The 20,466-nt window shown below is 42.5% G+C and overlaps 1 protein-coding gene across 2 annotated transcripts; it reads right to left on the reverse strand.

Annotated features, from left to right (window-relative positions):
• Positions 1-1,497: 1,497 nt before the first annotated feature.
• EIF2S2 (eukaryotic translation initiation factor 2 subunit beta) lies at positions 1,498-14,591 on the reverse strand. Of its 2 annotated transcripts, none has more exons than XM_073681161.1 (9): positions 14,388-14,591; positions 8,071-8,251; positions 7,098-7,198; positions 5,511-5,646; positions 5,318-5,418; positions 4,446-4,594; positions 4,292-4,348; positions 3,160-3,245; positions 1,498-1,994 (listed from the first exon to the last, which is right to left on the reverse strand). In XM_073681161.1, the coding sequence occupies exons 1-9, from the start codon at positions 14,400-14,402 to the stop codon at positions 1,819-1,821; spliced, it is 1,002 nt and encodes a 333-aa protein (XP_073537262.1). In that variant the 5' UTR covers positions 14,403-14,591; the 3' UTR covers positions 1,498-1,818. The 2 variants fall into 2 exon arrangements, with proteins under 2 accessions (XP_073537262.1, XP_073537261.1); XM_073681160.1 differs by lacking the exon at positions 14,388-14,591 and adding an exon at positions 14,141-14,356.
• Positions 14,592-20,466: the final 5,875 nt, after the last annotated feature.

Consider the following 20,466-nt stretch of genomic DNA (forward strand, 5'->3'; position numbering starts at 1 on the left):
ACATTAAAATTGGATGAAGGATTTAGGAGTTTCAGCTCCTTAACATGTGCCACCCTGTTTTTAAAGGGACCAAAAGTAATTGGACAGATTAAATAATTGTAAATAAAATGTTCATTTCTAGTACTTGGTTGAAAACCCTTTGTTGGCAATGACTGCCTGAAGTCTTGAACTCATGGACATCACCAGACGCTGTGTTTCCTCCTTTTTGATGCTCTGCCAGGCCTTCACTGTGGTGGTTTTCAGTTGCTGTTGGTTTGTGGGCCTTTCTGTCTGAAGTTTAGTCTTTAACAAGTGAAATGCATGCTCAATTGGGTTGAGATCAGGTGACTGACTTGGCCATTCAAGAATATTCCACTAATTTGCTTTAATAAACTCCTGGGTTGTTTTGGTTTTATGTTTTGGGTCATTGTCCATCTGTAGTATGAAACGACGACCAATTAGTTTGGCTGCATTTGAGCACACAGTATGGCTTAGAATACATCAGAATTCATTCAGCTGCTTCTGTCCTGTGTCACATCATCAATAAACACTAGTGACCGTGGGGGCTCAGGTCTTTTTGCATTGATGAGTTCACCAGTGCTTTCTTTCTCAGGATGTACCAAACTGTAGATTTTGCCACTCCTAATATTGTAGCAATTTCTCGGATGGGTTTTTTCTGTTTTTGCAGCTTAAGGATGGCTTGTTTCACCTGCATGGAGAGCTCCTTTGACCGCATGTTTACTTCACAGCAAAACCTTCCAAATGCAAGCACCACACCTCAAATCAACTCCAGGCCTTTTATCTGCTTAATTGAGAATGACATAACGAAGGGATTGCCCACATCTGTCCATGAAATAGCCTTGGAGTCAATTGTCCAATTACTTTTGGTCCCTTTAAAAACAGGGTGGCATATGTTAAGGAGCTGAAACTCCTAAACCCTTCATCCAATTTTAATGTGGATACCCTCAAATGAAAGCTGATCTGAACTTCAACTGCATCTGAATTGTTTTGTTTAAAATTCATTGTGGTAATGTCTAGAAAAAAAAATTAGAAAAATGTTGTCTGTCCAAATATATATGGACCTAACTGTACATTCCTGCTCTCCTGTGTTTGTAGCACAGACATAAAAGCAGCAGCATGAAGAAGCAATACTAAGAAGTGTAGCTGTGAATCCAGTACTGGAGTGAAATAAACACGGACTCCAAACTCCGAAAACAGCTGTAATTTGATCCCTTAGTAAGCTATCAGTATCTTGTTTTGTTCTAGATGAATTTTAGCGGTTTTCAGTGTCAATGTTGAGTTCAGGGAGGGTGGGAGAGTTGAGAGAGTGGAAAAGTAGTGACTTGTAATTGGAGAAAGAACATTTTTCTGATAAAGTTTCCTATATTCATTTGCACTACTGATAAATACAAAATTAGTTTAAAACAATAGTGACCTTTTACGACACTTGAGATCTACAACTTGAAGAAAGCACCTAACCAGAAGAAAACACATACATATAAGAACACAAATATAATGTGATTGTTCTGTGAATGTTATAATAACTTTAATGTACTTTTGCATTTTACAGAAGTCTGGTTAAAAATGCATATTCTTCCCATTTATTCTCAACACAGCTGGTAAAACATTTTCTGTAAGTGACGCGATTATCAAATTATCAGCTTCACTGTCAAAATTTTGCAATTCTTTGCGCAAGAACAGAAAAAAATTAAGCCAATATTTTCTTGCCCAGTCTCACATCATTCTTTACAATATAAAGGGTTACCACTCCCTGACTGTCAGGTTGTGCCCTGGATCCATAAACAGCACTTGTAAAATCCAACTGGGTGGACAGGCTGGCTAGTTGGCTTTGGCGCGGAGCTGTGCTCTCTTGCCTGTGACAGCCTGGAATCCAGTTTTGATGCTAGCCACAGAACAGCGAGAATGGCAGGTTTCACACTGCAGGAAATATAACCTGGTGTCCTTCTGCAGGATGGTGTCCGGCGACCGGCAAGTGTGACATGTCACATACTCCTCTGTTAGAAAAAAAATAAATAACTTGTTAGTAAAAATGCATACTTAAATGATAGCTCCAGAATACAAATGTGCAAATTGCTGGGCATAGCTGAGACCATTACAAAGGAGGTCACAAAACTGTCTAAATAGAAAGACAACAAAAAGCGCAATTGTATTGGATTCAGGAACTTTAAAACTGGCGCATTGATTGGAAACGACAGAATGCTGAATAATCCGCACCAAGTTATTAGAATTGCACTGTATTAAGCAAAATGGCTGGGTAAAAAAAAAAAAAAAGGAGGAGAAAGGGACCAGGCGGAGCATGCATGATATTTACATCAAAGGTGTTCTCGGTGATTAGTAGTACATGGCTACTTTCTCCCAAAAATGACTGCACACCTGTCCAAGTTTTGTGTCTGAGATTGCTGCTCAAGTATATGATCCAAGGCTACAATAACACACACAACCTGTGGATAGGTGTAACTTTTTTTTAAGCATTTTTCTAATACTGGTGAATTAATAAATGTCCATGGCAGTTAAGATGTTTTCAAACATCAGTGAAACATGGACCATCCTAAGAACATTTGGCCAGACAATTGGTTCTCCTGAAGTGAGCCAAAGGACTCTTATACACCTATTAGGCAGGTAGGAGACCCAACTGGCGGACTAGGTATTTCGATCTGAGCATTGCCCAGGCATGTGGAAACCGGCATTAAGAAGAGGTTTTAAGGGCTTGGCCAATCATAAGGTATTGATGAACAATCCTTAGCGTAGGTCATCAATATCATATCAGTGGGGGTTCAACATCTAGCAACCCCACTGATCGGCTGTTATAAGGTCTACTGATAGGTGCTTGTAAACACATTAAACAGAGCTGCACTGCATTCAATGTGTAGCGGCCAACGTTGTGTACCACAAAGCACCTCCTACTGTCTTAGGCCGCTGCCATGTACTGCAGATTGCCTCTCGAATAGGAGCTGTTCTGCAGTACCTGGCAGAGGTCACTGCACAAGAAATGGAGATGCACAGTGCAGCTCTATCCAATGAGAGGACATCGAGAGCTGGTCTTTGCGGATTCCAGATCAATGAGAGTCCATCAAAGTTTTGTGACCAGACAAATCCTTTAATGTGTTATATTTAGATGGAAGCAATCAGAACATTAATCAGTAATTAAAAAGCACTTACTAATATATCTTCTCAAGACATTCTCTATCTGTTTCTGTTGGAATCGACCCTTGATGACTAACTGGTTGTTACCATCTATAGAGCCACTGCAGAAAAGAGAAACATAACAAACAAGGTGTTAAAAAATAAGTTAGCAGAAACTTGCATGTACTAATCATCATCCCAGCCACTTTAAAACGGTTCGGCCACCTCTTCCATGTTTTGAACCCACTCCTGGTTACATGATGCAAAATACTGACAAGTGACGGTGGTCTTTATTTTGCCAATTGTTCTGGAAGTGCCAATCTGAGTCATGGTAACTGTATGATATGACAACAATGATCATTATCTGTATGTTACCAAAACGATTAGTTCTGAGTCATGAAAATGTTGTTCTTCTAGTTGCGAGAGAGGCCCTCTACAATCCCTCCCAAATACAAGTCTTAAGCCCCGATTCATCATTGCCTTTGCGCTTTTTTTTTTTTTTGTTTACCCCAATTCATTTTGCTATTTGTGCCATTTTTTAAGTTTATTTTATGCGCTCGCTTGTTTTTTTTTCTCCCATTTTGTGGGCAGAGTTTAGCGATTCCAGATGTTTTCGGCTGATTAAGAGTTTTTAAAAAGTCGTAAAATTTGGCACAATTTTATTGCAGTCCCCCCGCCCTCTGATGTATTTTCGAGTATGCCAGTATTTTGGTTCAAATTGGGAATCTCTCTCCAGACACATCTCTAGTCATGTAAGTAAACTCTAGTTTTGCCCATAAAGTAACAAGATTTGAGCAACTTTTCTTAAAATTCTGCTGTGTCACTATGTTATTCCCCATGGAAATGTAGAAATCAACTATAGGTTACTTTTCCCTTTGTTGACGTGTGTCCCTAAAACAGTGACAATGTCAGCACAGTTTGGAAAGTGTCAGGCCATGTAGTCACCCTCACTTACAAGTGGAATGGTAACACTAGGGTTTATTCATATATTTTAGAGAACTATAAGAAAATGTGCATCTGAATTGTTATTAATATTTTAGAAAATATTGTTAGAAAATAATATTTTCTAATCAAGACATTTCAGAAGACGTGAGGGCTTCTCTTCAAATCTTATCACATTTGTTTCTCTGCAGACCATGGAGGAAGGATGTGCGTATCCTAAACATACCTGGTACCCAATTCAGCTAATAGAAAAGCCAGTAAATGTTTCGGCTGACGATGTAATCTGAGAACAGTCAAACATACGTAGAATTAATAAAGGCTACTGAAAATGAGACTGCAAATAATGCAATATATAGAATAGATAGAAATGAAGCACTTACAGTTTGCAAATATCTGTGAAGTTCACAAATGAAGTTTTCTTTGTGCCTACTCTGACTACTTGGGGAGGCTTCATGACAAATTTTCTTTTTTCTCCGGCTACCATGTCTGGATTTTTCTCCCGCATTATGTTAAAAACTCTGTTAAGAAGCTGAAAGAAATAGAATTTGTGGTCAGTGAACATGCTGTCAACGTCACAATATAAAAAATACGTATGCTCTCAGATACTTTGCAACCTACTGTAGTTTCTATAACTTTGGCCGTGTCTCTACAGGAGTTTGTGAGGACTGACAATGTGATTTTCACATGCACCATGTACTTTGCATGACTACTTTAAACTATGTCTTCTCCATGTCTTAGCTGCATTTTATTAATTTGCTGTGTGAAAACAGTCTATTGAACCCTGAATGATGAACAAAATGTTCAACATCCATGGTGTTCAAGGGGAATCTGTCACCAGGTTCATAGTATCCAATCTGAGGCCAGTATAATTTAGAGACAGATCCTGATTCCAGCGGTGTGCCATTTACAGAGTACCTTGCTTTCAGCAGCACAGTGGCTCAGCGGTTAGCACGGAAACCTTGCAGCACTGAGATCCTGGGTTCAAATCCCACCAAGGACAATATCTGCAAGGAGTTTGTATGTTCTTCCCGTGTTTGCGTGGGTTTTTTCCGGTTTCCTTCTACACTCCTGATATGGAATGTAAATTGTAAGCTCCAATGGGTACAGTGCCGATATTGTCTGTGAAGCGCTGTGGAATTAATGGCGCTATATAAGCGAGTAAAATAAATATCAGGACTGTGGAGTCGGTAAGCCAAACCTCTCACTCCGAAAACAAAAGTCACCTCTATGAATACAGTGACCTAGCACCCACCTCATCGTATGTGTAGTCCCTTTCGGTTCCAGCCCAAGCAGGTCCATGCTGAGAACTAAAGGAAATGCCATCATCTTTTTTATTGTCTTCCTCTTCGAAGGCTGTATTGTGAAAAGCAAAATGTCATCTAACATATATTACATGCAGTCATGTCACAAGAAGGTTTTCAGATAATACCTCCACACGTACGTACCTTCATCTTTTTCATTGCTGTCATCAACCTCTGGGAATTTAACATTTTTCTTTTTTTTCTTCTTTGTTAACATGAATTCCAAATCATCTTCTTGGGACTCGGAGGCGTCCTGAGTGTCAGACTCGATCTTCAGACTCTGTGCAGTAAAGATTAGGAAGGCTTTAATTTGAAGTGGAACTTAAAAGGGAATCTGTCAGCAGGATATTGCTATGTAATCTGAGGACAGCATGAGGTTAAAACACTGAATGCAATGATGTGTCAATTATTAGATTGTGTGCTGTTTACTTACAATGAAGGTTTTATCACTAAGAGATTATCATTGCCCTGACTAGCTGCCTCGTGCCAACTGACTCCGCCCCCTCCTGTGATAAGCAGCTCACTGCCAATAGACAGACATACATACACATACATACATACATACATATAAAGCTGTGCTGTGGGCGGGGTTAGCTTTCTCAGCTCTACTGCATTCTACATCTAAGAACTGTGTCACAACTGATAAACCCAGTAAACTAAGTGTTACATGGTTGGAATTAGGGTTCATTTTCCTACTCTCACATGAGGTAGCAAAAACCTGGGGACAGATTCCCTTTAAGACTAATCATCTTAATAGGTGAGACACCATGGATAGACTATATAGACGTATGACATTTATCAACTAATTATGATAGTACAGCCGCTCACTCCTCCCAGCCTAACCCACAGAATGTCCAGCGTTTAAGGGAGTTATCAAAAGTGGCAACATGTCTCCTTGTGAAAGTAGATATCGACCCTTTAACGAGCCTTGCATGGCCGTAAAGTTCATTATACTGGCATGTCATTCTACACAAGAGACGTTAACCCTTATGCATCAATCATAAATCTCCCTTTCATACAGTCAAATTGCATCTAATGCTTTTACACTGAAGAGGGCCAACACCCCAAAATAGGTGTCCGCAAATTGAGATTCTGATTTGGCGTTTGTCCCAAGTCATATGACAAGGCTCATTAAAGAGCCAATATTGAATTTAGGATTGTTACTTCCAATAGGTGGCACTAGAGTTCAAGTCTTCCCCTCTGAAGAGGCAATTTGCAAACACATAATGTGGTAATTTAACAATTTTTAACTCTGCCCCCCTCTTCCACACATCAATCTCCTAAGGATGCCCCTGAAGGATGCCCTTCAGTAGTCATTGCAGTCATCCCACTGTAGTTCCAGTGCTCCTTGTCAATCATGCAGAGTGCAGCATAGGTCTGCCACAAACACTGACAATGTAATTTACTTTTAGAATAGTCTATTCTTCTGTGCACTGAATGGTCCTGTACACAGTTCTGGCTGAAAGATTTTATCTTCAGCCATCTACATAGCTGCATTTTGGTTTATACATCACTGATCTGTTAGCTAGCTTCCAGCAGAGTTCAAGAGTCCTGCACTCAGCTTAGTCCACAAAACAGAGCTGAGACAAGGAGGGCTGAGCTGTGTTTGGTGCCTGCTGCAGACAGCACAGACATTAAATAAATATTAAACATAATGCTATCTCAATAATTACAATATAGTTGCCAAATAAATGTTCATATAACACAAATACAAGTAATACTTCCAGGTACCTTAACACCTTCCTCTGCTTCATCCAGATCAAACTTTTTAGTTTTCTTCTTTTTTTTCTTCTGGTTAAAGAAATTCAAATCATCCAGATCATCTGGTGCATCTAGGAAAGGAATAATAGACTCAAGTTACTATGAGTGTGAAAAGATTTGGATAAGACAGAATTGAAATGGTCAGTTATAATCATGCACAGTTCTGCAGTGAGAGCAGCCATAACATGTCTCACACTGGTAACCATTACATAACACACTGGTAACACTCCCTTTATGTAAAATAGTCTTAGGAGACAGATTCCCAGGTAGATCAGTGTCCGGCCCATAGCCTGGAAGGGGTCATTTACATATAAGAAAAACGTGGAATAAGATATCAGATCGCAGATATCAAGGTATTATTGTATTCAGCTTCCTATGACCTACATGCCCATATAGACGGGTAAGGAGTGTTGATCCTACTGACAGATTCCCTTAAAGGTGTCAGGTAGGATATCTGTTAAGTGAACCTATTAGCCACACTCAGACAATTATCAGTTGAAGCCACCAATTTTAGCACAAATGGATGCTTATGTTATGAATATGGGGGATGAGGGGAGAGAGGTACTGTTAATCCTTTTGCTCAACTCTAATTGTGGGTGGTCACCTTAAAGAGATGGGTCACTTTATATTTTAACAAGTGTGTTGGGACATTATTTTGTGGCAGTTACTACTATATACGTATTTCAGGTTGCCCTCCTTTCTCACAAGATGTATAGCTCTCCTGTCCATAAGTAGGCTGCTGATGGAGTGGTATGGGACTAGACTTGTCCATCAGTCTTCTCAAACTGAAAAACAATCATAAGGAATAGCTGGTTTCTATTGGATGAGGATGATGGACAGGTCTGGTCACATGCTCCTCCATCAGCTGCCATTATATGGACAGGAGAGCTGTGCAGTCTCTAGCCTGATGGCCAGCACAGTATATAAAATATCTTTACAATACCTTTTTTCCTAAAAGACTCTTCATCCAGGTCAAATTCCTTCTCTTCCACGGGTTCTGGCTCCACTTCTTTTGTTTCGGGAACCTGTGTTTCCTCCACGGGCTGTTCACCTCCTTCTTCATCCAACATAAAGGGCTTCTTCTTCTTCTTTTTCTTTCTGGTCATGGTAGGGTCGAATATCATCTAAAAGACAAGACTTATCAATTTATCATTTCTATATATAAAAAGCAAAAGGGGAAATTTATCAGGACTGGCATTTAGTATGGTAATTAGGATCCAGGGCCCACAGGAGTAATATGCTTGGCTTAACAGGGTAGGAGCATCTTTCAGCTGCCTATGCGCCAGAAAATGTACTCCAGTGATGTGATTAGTAATACAGAAATACACCCTGTTCAGACTTTGCAAGTGGATAACAGACAATGTATTTCTACATCACATGACTGGAGAACATTATTTGGGGGCATACAAAGCTGAAAGTCGAGCCAAATTTATTAAGCTAATAAACCTGGTGCAACATATATTCATCCAGTTTAACAGTGACTGTCTCGGGCCAGGAGACCACCATCTACAGAGCCCGAGCAACACAAACAGAATGTCCGGGCAATGTGGCATGAGCAGTAACTCTGTGGATAGCTTCGCTCAGGAGATCTCAGATATGTATCTAACATGAAGCTTTAGGGCAGATAACATTTTTTGGAAGTCACACCAGGGGTAATATAAAGTGCAAAATGCAAGAAATCCTGTCAACTTCATGCTGCCCAAACCACGGGCAGAATGAATTAGGGTATGTGCCCACGATCCGTAGTGGCAGCAGTTTGGACGCAGCTCACCTGCACTGCGTCCAAACCGCTGCGTTGTTCAGTAGAAGCACAGTGGATGAGATTTATAGAAATCCCATGCCCACTGTGCTTCTATCGGACACTGCGTAAACTAACTAGGGGCACGGTTTTATGAGAAGCAGCATGTCAATTTCTGTTGCGGAGACACTAGTCTCCGTAACAGAAATTTCCACAATAGAATGTATTGGGTGCAGTAACTCCGCATGTGTTCAATGAACACATGCAGATTTACCTGCGTGATCGGACAAAGCAAAAATAAGCTGCATCCAAAGAGCAAGTTTTCTCTCAAAAGCTCCAGCATATCATAGACTACAATAGTTTGAAAAGCCAGCTGAAGACTACTGGGAGAGACCCAACTAGTTGACTAGTCTGATGACAACCCTGGCCGGCTTTTCTCCGCCCCACTCCAGATGATTGACAGGTCTCTCCTTTGTATGTACACACATGTCAAACAGTTGTCTAGAGCAAGGCAGGGAAATAAACACTTCTATGGTGATCTGGTGACAGGATGAGGAGACAATCCTACCTCGGGCTCTCTGGGGGCTGACATACTAATAATTGCTGCTGGGTAAGCCTACATTTACTGGGATACATTTCTCTTAAGCCAAACTCACTTGTTTCTAGACTAAACCAAACCAATAACTGTAACGTCAATTTTCTGGAGCCATTCTATGGTTATGGGACATTGGATTCCTTTTTTCTAATAATGGCTCTCCCGATTAAATGGGTTAGTAAATAATACACTTTCAATTTTCAATTTTGTCCTCAAAAACTCTTTAAGATGAATATTGTGGGCAAATCACCAAACCTATAAGTTTCCATTCACACAGGACAACTCTGCAGTGACTAAATACTGCAGTGGACTCACCACCACATATTCACCCCATGTGCCCCTGCCCTAAGAGAAGGCTTCAGGGCAAACCTTGGAGTAAATGTTTTTTCTTTATTATTCGCTAGTATGTACAATTTCTGATTGTTCTCAGAAGGTAAAGGATTATGGGTATATTCCTCAAGAAAGCTTCTTTATTGTTCAAGACATCAAAAAGTTAAAAGTTGTGACATCTCAGCCACATAAGCCCTTGTTCGAGTTATAAAATTGTCTCTTTCCAATTTATGGCTCGAAAAAAAAAGGCAATTGTGGCCAAAACATCACAGTTCTTAACTTTTCTATGTCTTAGGCTGTGTGTGCACGGTCCGTAAATGCAACGTTTTCGATGCAGCAAAAAATGTTTCCAAAGCGCTGCTATGTACAGATCGTGGGCACAGAGCTTAAAATTAGGGAAAGCCGACCGCTGGGGGCTGATATTAGTAGCTGGGGAAGGAGCCATTAGCCAACAATGTTCCCTGGCTATTAATATCAGAAGTGCATCGCTGCTGGGGACCAGGAGGACACTGGGGGCCGCCGGACAGGCGAAGATGAGGTTTTTTTTTTAATTTTTTTTTTTCTTTTTACTACGGGCACGCAGGCTGGGCAGAGCAGACTACTGCTCCTCCCAGCCACACCACTCTCGCTGTTATCAGTTGGAGCGGTGGTCGGATGAGAGGAGCCTCCTCTCACGACCTGGGTACCATCCGCACCGCGTTTCCGCAGCGAATTCGCGGCCTTTGAATTTAATTGAAACGCAGCAAATCCCAAGTATAGATATTATACCTGCGGGTTTGCTGCGATTCAATGCAAGTCAATGGGCGCGAATTTGCGGCGGAAACGCCCAAACAATGGTCATGCTGCGGTTTTTAACGAAATACGAATCCGGAGCGGAAATTTCCGCATCATGTGCACAGCACATCTGCATTACCATTGCTATACCGGACAGACTTATTAACAAGCGTTTTTGCAGCGGGAAAACCGCTGCGTAAACGCATCAAAAGCGCTTCGTGTGCACATAGCCATAAAGAGGCTTTCTTGAGGAATATACCCGGTACCTTGGAAACGCCTGTAGTTTTATTGGCAATATGGTGGAGCGTTGCCCCAAGTAAGCACTGGTCTGAGGAAATGGTGCACAGGACCCCTGCTGCGAACTGTAAGGGATCATGGGGGCAGGAGTTGTTTCAGCAATCACACACTATTACAGGATTCTACATTATATACAAAGGGTGAAACTCCGCAATGTGTGGATGACACTTGTTAAAACCTCATCTACTTTGCCGTCCGTGATATAAGCTGCAGATTTTCATTGAAAATACTATGACTGTGAAAACTTTAGATGGAGAGTGCCATCACCAGCCCCAAATCTGCCCTGTACCTGCATGAGAGGTGGCACATTCTGCGTGTATGGCGCCACAATCACCATTATTTATAACATCACCACGGCAAGAAGAAGAAAATTGCAAAATGGAAAAAAAAAAACTGAATTAAACATGGTGCCTTCAGCTTTTTTTTCACTAAGTCACACACAAGATGCAAATGCAGATGTTTCCGTAGAGTCTCAACCCAAGAACTTATCCACAGGTCAGCATTTTATCAGTTCTGCGTGTTAAAACCACAAATGGCTCCAAACCCAGAAGAGAAGTGAATCTGCCATTGATAATTTTCTGTACGATCTACTGCTGACATTGGTTTACAAATACTGGCAGGGGAATAAGGCCTCATCCTCCACCTCTAGTGAGTACATTGAGCTTCACTGAAGGCAGTTGTATGGTCTGGTGTGCAGTACAGCCCGATGTCCAATAGATGTCAGCATATGTATAAATACTTGGAATAACACATGGATAGATGATCAGATAATCACACCTGAAACAAAATGTCATATTCCAATGTCTGGTGAGAGTCCCTTTAACAAAGGGCAGTAACTCCAAAAACTAAGACAATGTACAAAAGAAAGAAGAAAAAAAAGGATTTCCTTATTTGATATTCAATATACATGGCCACACAAGGAGAATGCCAGACACCACAGACTAGATGCAGGCAGATCCACTGTGCAAGCAAAGCCTGATGACACTGCTGCACAATGAAGTGCAACAGGAAGGTGACTGATGTGACAGTGAGAAACTGGTGACTGAGCCTGGTAAATTGTCATTTTGCTTCATAGGCATGATTACAGCGGCTCAGTCATAGTATGGGGCCAATTGTATCTATTAGCCAAAAAGGCAAACAGTTAAGCTTGTAACTAAGAAGAGAAAACATACAGATGCAGTATCCTCTTCACAAATAATTGGCAGGGTGTCATTTATCTGCATGTATACAATGGGGTCAATCACTGGAAATGGCGCCCCTCATGAATACAATGAACTGCTAACCCGGAGTCTGATCACTCCAGGCATTCTGCAGTAGTATGAGAGCGAGGAGGAATTTATTAAAGGGAACCCGAGACGAGATTCATGCTTGCCAAACCACAGGTAGCATGATTATAGCTGGGTACATTTTCTCTGAAATTCTATGCCAGGAACGTAGCAGGTGTTCGATTCATGATGCCCTTGGTTTGGGCATCTCCTGTTGAAGTCCCTATAAAGCAGTGTTCCCCAACTTCAGTCCTCAAGAGCCACCAACAAATCATGGTTTCAAGATTTCCTTTGTATTACCCATATAATTCCATCCCCTGGGCAATACTATGGAAATCCTATGAACATGATCTGTTGGTGACTCTGGAGGACTGGAGTTGAGAAACGCTGCTTTAAAGTATACTGGTCATTGTACACTAGTCATTCATTTAAAGAGGTTGTCCACTACTATATAAAATGCCCCAATGTATTTAAACGGTGGAGATAAGCGTTTTTTGTAAATACCACGTGTGGTCTTTATTGCCGACCGCTCACAGGTATCACGTGACCCGGCTTTGGCATCCGCTGATGTCACGTCAAGTCCCGTCTGCAGCCGGGCGTGACTCGGTGACTCACTCCCCACTGACTGATGGGCTGTGGGCAGGGTTTCCCTCGTGTCACAGCCCAGCATCCACCGCGCACTTTCCCAATGAACACACTGAGGCAGTTTGTTGGGTGCTCAATGGTAAATATCAACCATGAGTGCAGGGAAAAACAAATCACTGTACATTTAGATGTAGATGGTATTGTCATCAGCATAAGGATTTATGAGGATGGGTCCACATTTCGGTCCCATTCGGACTTAGAGGACGGTAGCATAGTGGTTGTAATGCAGGCGAGTACTCATGGCATATAGTGCCTGTATGCCAACCACTATTCTCTGAACTGTAATGTAAAGATATGGTCGCTTGAAGCCACATGTCTGAGGCCATAGTATTGCAGCCATTGGTTGGAACTTAAAGAGTTTGTCCACTACTTTTTCATTGATGACCTATCCGTAGGACAGGCCATCAATGTCTGATCGGTCGGAGTCCGTCACCCGGCACCCCCGCCGATCAGCTGCCCTCTGTGTCGGCAGCAGGAACTGCTCGATTGCGGAGCTGCTCTGTCTTTCAATAGTGGCGGTAGCAGGGTACTTCACATCCGAACCCTACAGATTTGATATGTATTAATTTGAACAGACGGTAGATGTGTAGTACCCTGCTGTAGCCACTAGGAGAAGATGGAGCAGCTTGGCAAGTGAGTACTTCCGACCAGCAGTCGCAGCCACCGACAGCATCTGATCGGCGGGGTTGCTGGGTGTCGGACCCCGACCAGACACTGATGCCCTCTCCTAAGGATAAGCCATCAATGATAAAGTAGTGGACAACCTCTTTAAGGGGTTGTACCAAGGTTACAAGTTATGTATTCTGTAGATCACTGGGTCCCTCACTAATTCCAAGAACGCGGCACTGGACTATCCCATTTGAGTGAATTGATGATCTCACATGCTCACTCCATTTATTGTCTATGATTCCACCATAGACGGCCGGGAAGCACTCAGCTGAACGTGCAATAGATGAGATTTTAGTGAAGTGAGGAGACCTCCACAGTAGATCATATAATCTATGGACAAGTGGGGTCTTCTGAGACATCCTCTGCAGGGGCTCTCCTCTCTAGCTAAGAGGGGTGTCTACTACATCCATATACAAATGGGCCCAGACATTTTCGGCATTGGCCATATACCCTGAGACCATAACATTCCGTCCTCATGATTGGGGGATGTGTTGCCTAAACTAATATACAAACCTCTCCTGTATCTATGGATCAGACCTCCCCCTCTACCTGCCACATCTACCCTCGCCAGCTTGTAAACGGGCAGAAACCAGAGCCAAAGGGGTCTCCTCCCCTGTTAGTGTAGTGGCTACATAGGAAAGGATCTGATGTGATAGCAGCACAATTAACCTTCCTACGCCCCACACCTGTGCTGTAATACCTGAGCAGGGCTGGATCGGGAGGTGGCGCTATTCCCCCCTGCATAGTAGGGCCGGCAGTCACTACTGAGGACGTGTAGGCTCCTCATCGCCATACATTTACACATCGCCTGGGGAGCAGAGACTGCCAGGAGCGGGGAGCACAGAGCCGCTCCTCACCACAGCTCTGCCATGCCGCACGGCTCAGGCCTCCCCTCCTTCGCCCGGCAGCGCACGTGTCCTGCGCCCTCGTGTTTCCGCTTTCCTCACCTCGTCTCCGGACATGATGGCGTCGATTCCCTGTGCTGCCTCGGCTGCGGTATGGAGATAGGCAGTGTATACACGGCCGTGCTGTGCCTCGTTGTATGCCCGCTTCACCCGGTCTCTACTCTTACATCAGCTTCAGCGATTCACACGCCTGTGCGCACGCGTACAGGGAACCTTGACGTCATCAGCACCGCGACAAGTATAATGTAAAAAGCTTGCGACGCCGCGATGCCACCTGGGAAGTGTAGTTCTTCAGTCTCCTCTGCTGTAACATTAATAACACTATCAGAGAGAAAACAGGGTAAGAAATAAATCTATGTCTCCCTAATATTACCCTGATAACAGACATGTAAAAAGATATAGTAAGGACTGACGAAGCAGAAAATATATAAGAAACACATAGAGAACAAAACTTCCTATAAATGTCCCAACCAGTAATAAATGTACAAAAATATTTTATTGATAAAGATAATTAAGAAATGAAAATCACAGATACAGAGACAGTAATTAATAATACAATGGAGGAGCGCCAATGGTGAGCAAACACCTAATAGGCATGATTGCAAATAAAGCTGCCATGGTTAAGAACCTCTCTGTGCAAACACAGTGTGTCATTTCAATAAGGTGCAAGTGCATATCCAGTAAATTTAAAGATGGTTAATACATAGCAAATACGCCACTTCCACGATACGAATACCAGTGGCTGTAATTACCGATCCACCATCTACAACGCAAAAGTATGTATAAGTCAAAGCCAGAAAAAGTATACCTTAGTAACAAAGGAGTAGTTCCTAACAGCAGCATAAAAAGTATAGCAAAAGTCCTAGTGAATACTTACAGCCACAATGGACTAGAACACGTTCCTCAATGCCGCCCACCCCGATGCGTGTTTCAGCACGGCTGCCTTCGTCAACATTGCAATGTGACTGTCCGTAGTGGTAAATGATTCTGTCCCATCCACCTCTCAGGTGAATTACAGCTGGCAACGTTTAAGTGACAGATTATTTTGTGTATAGCTGACCTCTGCCCTCCTATTGAGCACACCATCCCAGTGCTACCAGCTTGCCCTCATTAGTGCTGTCAGTAAGGTGGACAGTCCTGTGGCTGTAGGTGACATTGTCAGGGGTTGCTTTACTTCTTCTATTATTACTTTCGCAGTCACAAGCTTGGCACATTGGATGTTGGCATCAGAAAAGGGCGATTGTAGTGGCCCTTGCGGAGCATCAACTAAACCTTTCTGCCTTTGTCACAGTCCGTTCTATAGAATATAGAGCCCATCTTTCCACTACCAGCCTCCCACCCCGCACCCGTTCTCCGCACCCTCAGTGCGTCATCTCCCATAGATGACAGGAGAAACCTTACAGAACTGCTGATCTCCAGAAAGTTTGGTCTGGACCTGGGAGAATTCTGACCACTGTCACTTTATGAGGTAATTACTCTGGAACGCTGAGATTTTTTCGTGACAAATTGTTCTTCATTATAGTGGTAAAATTTCTTCGATATCACTTGCATTTATTTGTGAAAAAAAACGGAAATTTGGCGAAAGTTTCAAATTTTGAATTTTCATGCCCTTAAATCAGAGAGATATGTCACACATAATAGTTAATAAATAACATTTCCCACATGTCTACTTTACATCAGCACAATTTTGGAACCAACATTTTTTTTTGTTAGGGAGCTATAAGGGTTAAAATTTGACCAGCGATTTCTCATTTTTACAACAAAATTTACAAAACCATTTTTTTTAGGGACCACATCACATTTGAAGTGACTTTGAGGGGCCTTTATGACAGAAAATACCCAAAAATTACACCATTCTAAAAACTGCACCCCTCAAGGTGCTCAAAACCACATTTAAGAAGTGTATTAACCCTTCACATGCTTCACACTAATTACTTGAACGTGAAAGGAAAAAATAAACATTTAACTTTTTATCACAAAATTTTTATTTCAGACCCCAATTTTTATATTTTCACAAGGGTACCATGAGAAATTGAACCCCAAAAGATGTTGTGCAATTTCTATTGAGTACACCGATACCTCATATGTGGGGGAAAGCCATTGTTTGGGCGTACGGCAGGGCTCGGAAGGGAAGGAGCGCCAATTGACGTTTTCAATGCAAAACTCGCTGAAATTGACAGCGGACCCCATGTCGTGTTTGGAGAGCCCACTGATGTGCCTAAACAGTGGAAACCCCCACAAGTGACCCCATTTTGGAAAATATACCCCTCAGGGAATTTATTTAGATGTGTGGTGAGCACTTTGAACCCCCAAGTGTTTTGCAAAAGTTTATGACGTAGAGCCAAAATCATTTTTTTTCCACAAAACAATATTTTAGCCGCAATATTTTTATTTTCACGAGGGTACTAGGAGAAATTGGACCCCAAAAGTTGTTGTGCAATTTCTCCTGAGTACGCTGATACCTCATATGTGGGGGAAAGCCATTGTTTGGGCGCACGGCAGGGATCGGAAGGGAAGGAGCGCCATTTGACGTTTTCAATGTAAAACTCGCTGGAATTGACAGCGGACCCCATGTCGTGTTTAGAGAGCCCCTGATGTTACTTAACAGTGGAAACCCCCCACAAGTGACCCCATTTTGGAAACTAGACCCCTCAGCGAATTTATTTAGATGTGTGGTGAGCACTTTGAACCCCCAAGTGTTTTGCAAAGGTTTATGACGTAGAGCCGTGAAAAAAAAACAACTTTTTTTCCCACAAAAACGATCTTTTAGCCGCAATATTTTTATTTTTACGAGGGTACTAGGAGAAATTGGATTCCAAAAGTTGTTGTGCAATTTCTCCTGAGTAAGCTGATGCCTCATATGTGGGGGAAAGCCATTGTTTGGGCACACGGCACGGCTCGGAAAGGAATGAGCGCCAATTGACGTTTTCAATGTGAAACTCGCTGGAATTACCAGCGGACCCCATGTCGCGTTTGGAGAGCCCCTGATGTGCCTAAACAGTGGAAACCCGCCACAAGTGACCCCATTTTGGAAACTAGACCCATTAAGGAACTTATTTAGATGTGTGGTGAGCACTTTGAACCCCCAAGTGTTTTGCAAAAGTTTATGACGTAGAGCCAAAATCATTTTTTTCCACAAAAACGATCTTTTAACCACAATATTTTTATTTTCACGAGGGTACTAGGAGAAATTGGACCCCAAAAGTTGTTGTGCAATTTCTCCTGAGTACGCTGATACCTCATATGTGGGGGAAAGTCATTGTTTGGGCGCACGGCAGGGATCAGAAGGGAAGGAGCGCCATTTGACGTTTTCAATGCAAAACTCGCTGGAATTGACAGTGGACCCCATGTCACGTTTGGAGAGCCCCTGATGTGCCTAAGCAGTGGAAACCCCCCACAAGTGACCCCATTTTGGAAAATATACCCCTCAGGGAATTTATTTAGTTGTGTGGTGAGCTCTTTGAACCCCCAAGTGTTTTGCAAAAGTTTATGACGTAGAGCCAAAATCATTTTTTTTCCACAAAACAATATTTTAGCCGCAATATTTTTATTTTCACGAGGGTACTAGGAGAAATTGGACCCTAATAGTTGTTGTGCAATTTCTCCTGAGTACGCTGATACCTCATATGTGGGGGAAAGCCATTGTTTGGGCGCACGGCAGGGATCGGAAGGGAAGGAGCGCCAATTGACGTTTTCAATGTAAAACTCGCTGGAATTACCAGCGGACCCCATGTCGCGTTTGGAGAGCCCGTGATGTGCCTAAACAGTGGAAACCCCCCACAAGTGACCCCATTTTGGAAACTAGACCCATTAAGGAACTTATTTAGATGTGTGGTGAGCACTTTGAACCCCCAAGTGTTTTGCAAAAGTTTATGACGTAGAGCCGTGAAAAAAAATCATTTTTTTCCCACAAAAATGATCTTTTAGCCGCAATATTTTTATTTTCACGAGGGTACTAGGAGAAATTGGACACCAAAAGTTGTTGTGCAATTTCTCCTGAGTACGCTGATACCCCATGTGTTGAAGAAAACTACTGTTTGGGCGCATGTCAGGGCTCGGAAGGGAAGGAGTGATGCTTTTGAATGCAGACTTTGATGGAACGGTCTGCGGGCGTCATGTCACATTCTCAGAGCCCCTGATGTGCCTAAACAGTGGAAATGCCAAATAAGTGTCCCCTTTTTGGAAACTAGACCCCCAATGAATTTATCTAAATGTGTGATGAGCCCATTGATCCCCCTGGTGCTTCACAGAAAATTATAATGTTGACTTATAATGTCCAACAAGTGCCCCCTTTTTGGAAGTGATAGCTGATTTTTGAACTCTATAATGTAGTGTCATACGTCACTTGTGTAGGGTAACCTGACGAACACTACACAACTGACGTATGACAACCTGACGAACACTACGTCAGCTGTGTAGTGTTCGTCAGGTTGTCATACGTCAGAAATTAATTTAGTAGTCCATGGAAGTATGGTACCTTTTGAAGCTGTCTTTCATGCACAGGCCAGGTTTGTCGGGGCAGGTGTCACATTGATAAGTGCTGTCCTTGCGTATTCCCCTATAACATACTCGGCACCTCTTTTGTGACTTACCTTTTTTTCCGCTGTGAGGGATCTCCTCTGGGAAATGCTGGCGTGGTATAATTCGAGGTCCTTCAGTTCCAGAAGTACTGGGGCCCGCTCTGTCACCGCTGCCAAATATTAGGGCTTTGATAACTGTCTGCTGGAAGTGAAGGTACGACGTAGAAGTCTAGCCTACACATTGTGACAGAAGAAAAGCGTTGTGCATTGCCATCTGTACAATGTGCACGGCCAGCTTCTTATACCATACCTTGGCCTTTCTCAAAGCACTGTATGGCTGGAGGACTTGATCAGAGAGATCAACTCCCCCATATACTTGTTGTACCCCACTACACAGTCTGGTTTGACGACCTGTGTAGTGGAACCTCGTACAGTGCTGAGGGTGCTGCCATCACCATGTATGGAGGTCAAGAAAAGGACATCGCTCTTGTCCTTGTACTTGACCACCAGCCGGTGGTCGCTTCATTGGGCTCTGCTCTCACCCCTTCTGAGCAGCTGCCCAATTAGGGTCTTTGGGAGGCCTCTCTGATTTTTGCGGACAGTACCGCAGGATGCGGTACGTCGCGCAGAGAGGGACTTGAAGAGAGGGACACTGGTATAAGAGTTATCCACATACAGGTGATAACCTTTATCCAGCAGTGGGTGCACCAAGTCCCACACAATTTTCCCACTCACTCCCAGAACAGGGGAGCATTCAGGGGGTTCAGTCCGGGAGTCCTTCCCTCCTTAAACTCTAAACTTGTGAGTGTACCCTGAGGTACTCACACACAGTTTATACAGCTTGATTCCGTACCTGGCCCTCTTACTGGGCAGATACTGCCCGAATCCAAACCGCCCCTTAAAAGCGATTAAGGACTCATCAACACAGATGTCCCTTTGGATCACGTACACTTCAGCAAACTTGTTGAAGTGTTCGATGACCAGCCGAACTTTGAAAAGACTATCAAAGTTCGGGTCATCGCGTACAGGACACCTTGCATTATCTTGGTAATTTAATCAAAATGTCCTTATTTTTACCACAATACCTGGCAACACTGAATTGGCGCTTCTCAAATGTAAAGATATAATCAAAAGATCCCACCAGATGTTATATTTGCTCCTGGTGGTAATTAGAAGTGACACAAATTAGTTTAAAAATAGCTTTTTATTTAGAAATATTTTTAAAATTATTAAATTAAAAATACAGTAAAAAGGGTGCAGGAAAAAAGGTACAGGAGCTATAAATCACAGAATGTAAAAGCGACAATTTGGAAATATCAACAATTAAAGTCCTGATTCGTAATAAATATGTATTTACCTAGACCTCCATTTGCACATTGCCCTTTAGCTTAAATTACTAATGCACAGTGCCCTAGACGCTATTAAGATGCTGTTTTATTGCTAGTCCTCCATGACCAGATACTATTTTGAAGCTCTAAGGCCATATATTAAATCAGGGAGGTTGAATTTCATACAAATTAAGGTGCTAGTGCAATTGTAAAACAATATTAATCAATATACCTTGTTGCATACTGCCCTATAGCCTCCAAATATAGTATACT

The sequence above is a fragment of the Phyllobates terribilis genome, unplaced genomic scaffold (assembly GCF_046119375.1).
Source record: "Phyllobates terribilis strain yellow unplaced genomic scaffold, ASM4611937v1 Scaffold_5__5_contigs__length_657084704, whole genome shotgun sequence".
Lineage (NCBI taxonomy): Eukaryota > Metazoa > Chordata > Amphibia > Anura > Dendrobatidae > Phyllobates > Phyllobates terribilis.

Coding starts and splice junctions, on each gene's coding strand:
- EIF2S2 (XM_073681160.1), bottom strand. CDS start 14,245: ATGTGTAAATGTATGGCGATGAGGAGCCTACACGTCCTCAGTAGTGAC. Junction 4,595..5,317: donor GGGACTACACATACGATGAG/GTGGGTGCTAGG, acceptor TATTTCTTTCAG/CTTCTTAACAGAGTTTTTAA. Junction 1,995..3,159: donor TGTCTTGAGAAGATATATTA/GTAAGTGCTTTT, acceptor TTTTTCTAACAG/AGGAGTATGTGACATGTCAC.